Source organism: Vigna unguiculata, chromosome 10 (assembly GCF_037176805.1).
Source record: "Vigna unguiculata cultivar grain cowpea cultivar isolate G323 ecotype 2 chromosome 10, ASM3717680v1, whole genome shotgun sequence".
Classification (NCBI taxonomy): domain Eukaryota; kingdom Viridiplantae; phylum Streptophyta; class Magnoliopsida; order Fabales; family Fabaceae; genus Vigna; species Vigna unguiculata.
This window is the reverse complement of record NC_140801.1, coordinates 45,367,865-45,370,878: the sequence shown is the minus strand read 5'-3', so window position 1 is coordinate 45,370,878 and position 3,014 is coordinate 45,367,865. Positions and strand designations below refer to the sequence as shown.

Here is a 3,014-nt window from a genome sequence, read left to right as displayed (position 1 = left end):
ATTTTTTAATATAAAACTCTTTTTTCTTTAATTCTTATTCTTAATCATAAAAGTTGTTTTTATGTTTTTTTGTGTTTATCTTTTAAAAACTCATTTTCACTACAAAAATATTTTTCTTATCTTTTTCTATTTGGTTTACTTTTCTATTTAAAAAAAATAGTTATATTATACTATATATTTAAATAAGTTGTTTAGGAAATAAGAAAAATAAGATTATTATTAATAATAAAATTTATTTTATTTTATTTATTATTTAGTCACCCAAAAACAATTGGGTGTTGACAAAAATGAACACATAAAAAAAAAGAATAAAAAAATTGGTGACATGAACAGAGGAAGAAAATTAAGATAATTTTTTGTATTATCTCTTCAATGGTGTCTTATTGGCTTTTCAACTTATTGCTGATAAAAAAATCTCTTTTCAAACTATGCATTGTTTTCTCTCAATTCTTATATGTTTTTGTGTATTTTTATGAAAAAATAATGGAAATTAAACACAAACTATTGGTTGCTATTTATTTCTCATGTGCTATCTTCAATAATTGTTTTCTTAATTACCTAATATATGGTCTTTGCATGGTCAGACTCAACGGTGTGCCAGTATGAGTAACAAGACAATGAGCAACCTAGTTTTCTTGGTAGGAACAAACACATTATATCCAATCCAAACTAACTCAGACTCCAATCACACAAAAACAAAGAACACGTACAATTGGATAATATAACAATAAAATTTGGAAAAGCAAGAATGTGCATCCAAACATCAAATAAGAAAAAGAAAGTAACAAAAAAAAAAGATATATCAGTTACCAATGATGAGATTCCACATGATCCTGTTGTTAATAAGACATCACCTAAGAAAACAAGAAAACAATTTATATGACATGCAAAGAATAAAGTATGTGAAAAAATAACCAATAAATTTCTAAAAGATATTAAGAAAGTGTATTGTCTCTTTGCCAAAAATCATCTTGCTTCATAATCACTTAGCTATAAGTTAGAAAGTGGGTTAGTTTGATTCTGCACAAAAACCACTTACTTTGACAACACCGTTTTCTATTTAAACAATCCTTCAAAGTTTTTTCTCCATTCTACTCCTACTTTTCTCTTCCTTCTAATTTCTCTTATTCTTCTTGTTGGTGAAAATGGATAGAGTCAAGATAAACTATTTGTTTTCTTCTTTTATTCTCGTCTTTTTGATCGTAGTTCCAATAGTTGCAGCAGAATGTGAGGGAGAAAACGAAGATAGTAACACAGCTAAATCTTTGAAATATAAAATAATAGCTTTGCTATCGATCTTAATAGGGAGTGGAATTGGAGTTTGTATTCCTCTTCTGGGAAGAGTGATACCCGCTTTAAGTCCCGAGAAGAATATTTTCGTCTTGATAAAGGCTCTCGCAGCGGGTGTAATTCTGGCAACCGGCTTCATCCATGTCTTACCTGATGCATTTGAGAATCTGGCATCCCCGTGCTTGAAGGAGCATCCCTGGGGAGATTTTCCCTTCACGGGCTTTGTGGCAATGTGCACTGCCATGGGGACTCTCATGCTGGATACATATGCCACTGCTTATTTTCAGAAACACCATTCCAATGTACAGATTGAGAGTGGGGATGTGGAGAGAGAGACAGGGTACGAGGGGCATGTGGAACTTCACATGCATGCAACACAGGGCCATGGTCATGGCCCTGTTCACTCCCACGATCAATCCTCCCAGCTTCTTCGCCATCGAGTCATATCACAGGTATTCATTAAGACTCTAAGTCAATGAAAAAAAATAAATAAATATATAAGGTTAAGGGACAAACTAATATTTTTTCTTCAAAAATCAGGGTTTCATTCTCGGTTTCTTTATTTGACAACGGGGGTTTTGAATCTGTTACACAGGTGTTGGAGTTGGGGATAATTGTTCACTCTGTTATTATTGGAATTTCCTTGGGAGCTTCAGAGAGTCCTAACACGATAAGACCACTGGTAGCTGCGCTGACTTTTCATCAATTCTTTGAAGGCATGGGACTTCGAAGCTGCATATCTCAGGTATCCAAATGAATTTGGTTGATTGATTTAATCTGAACAAAAAGAATATGTGAATGAGGATCCAAAATGCTTATATGTGAGTGAGGATCCAAGATGCTTTGTGTGAAATGATTTGTGACTGGGACCATGTGTGTTGTTGTGTTGGTATGGAACAAACAACCCAGGATTTTTGAACCTGTTTTTTTTTTATCTAATACTATCCCATGCCTGCTTTCTAACCCACTTTTTTAATTAAATTAATTAATGGCTTGATCCATCATTTACAAGTACAATATATGTGGGACCATATACGACTTTTCAACGGTAAATATTTAACTTTTACATCAAAATATTTCCTAGGTAAAAAAAAATTGTTTAGATGTATGACTTTGATGAACTATATTATTAATCACCACGCAATTTTTGTGTGATGTTAGTCATTATACATGACAACTAATGGTTTGGTAGATGGTATCCATAAGCTTATAAGTGTATGTGGGAGGAATTCATATATATAGAGACTGTTTGTATCGTTTAAAAAGTTGGTGAATAATTATAATTTAGCGAAGAAAATATGGTTAATTCTGTAGTTATGTCTTCTATCTGCAACTTTATGTGTATTTTTGAGAATTTCACTCCTCAGGAATGGAGAGGGATAAAGGATCTAACTTATAAATAAGTTCTATTGTTGTAGGCAAACTTCAAAAGAGTATCTGTGACAGTAATGGGATTGTTCTTTGCCTTGACTACTCCGGTGGGAATTGGAATTGGCATAGGAATCTCACGTATTTATGATGAAAACAGTCCAACTGCTCTTATTGTGGAAGGAGTTTTGAATGCAGCTTCAGCAGGAATCTTAATCTATATGGCTTTGGTTGATCTTCTTGCAGCTGATTTCATGAGTCCAAGAATGCAACAAAGTGGCACACTCCGTCTTCGAGCAAATGTTTTTCTTTTGCTTGGAGCTGGTTTTATGTCTCTCTTGGCTAAATGGGCTTAA

The 3,014-nt window shown here is 33.1% G+C and overlaps 1 protein-coding gene across 1 annotated transcript; it reads left to right on the top strand.

Annotated features, from left to right (window-relative positions):
* Window positions 1–1,145: 1,145 nt before the first annotated feature.
* On the top strand, window positions 1,146–3,014 carry LOC146883335 (zinc transporter 3-like). Its single transcript, XM_085668370.1, has 3 exons — window positions 1,146–1,742; window positions 1,886–2,035; window positions 2,709–3,014. The coding sequence occupies exons 1-3, from the start codon at window positions 1,146–1,148 to the stop codon at window positions 3,012–3,014; spliced, it is 1,053 nt and encodes a 350-aa protein (XP_085524496.1).

Bases quoted from the DNA above. Each gene is read 5' to 3' on its own strand.
- LOC146883335 (XM_085668370.1), top strand. From the start codon at position 1,146: ATGGATAGAGTCAAGATAAACTATTTGTTTTCTTCTTTTATTCTCGTC. The intron at 1,743-1,885 runs GTATTCATTAAG...TCTGTTACACAG, and splicing joins GCCATCGAGTCATATCACAG to GTGTTGGAGTTGGGGATAAT. The intron at 2,036-2,708 runs GTATCCAAATGA...CTATTGTTGTAG, and splicing joins TTCGAAGCTGCATATCTCAG to GCAAACTTCAAAAGAGTATC.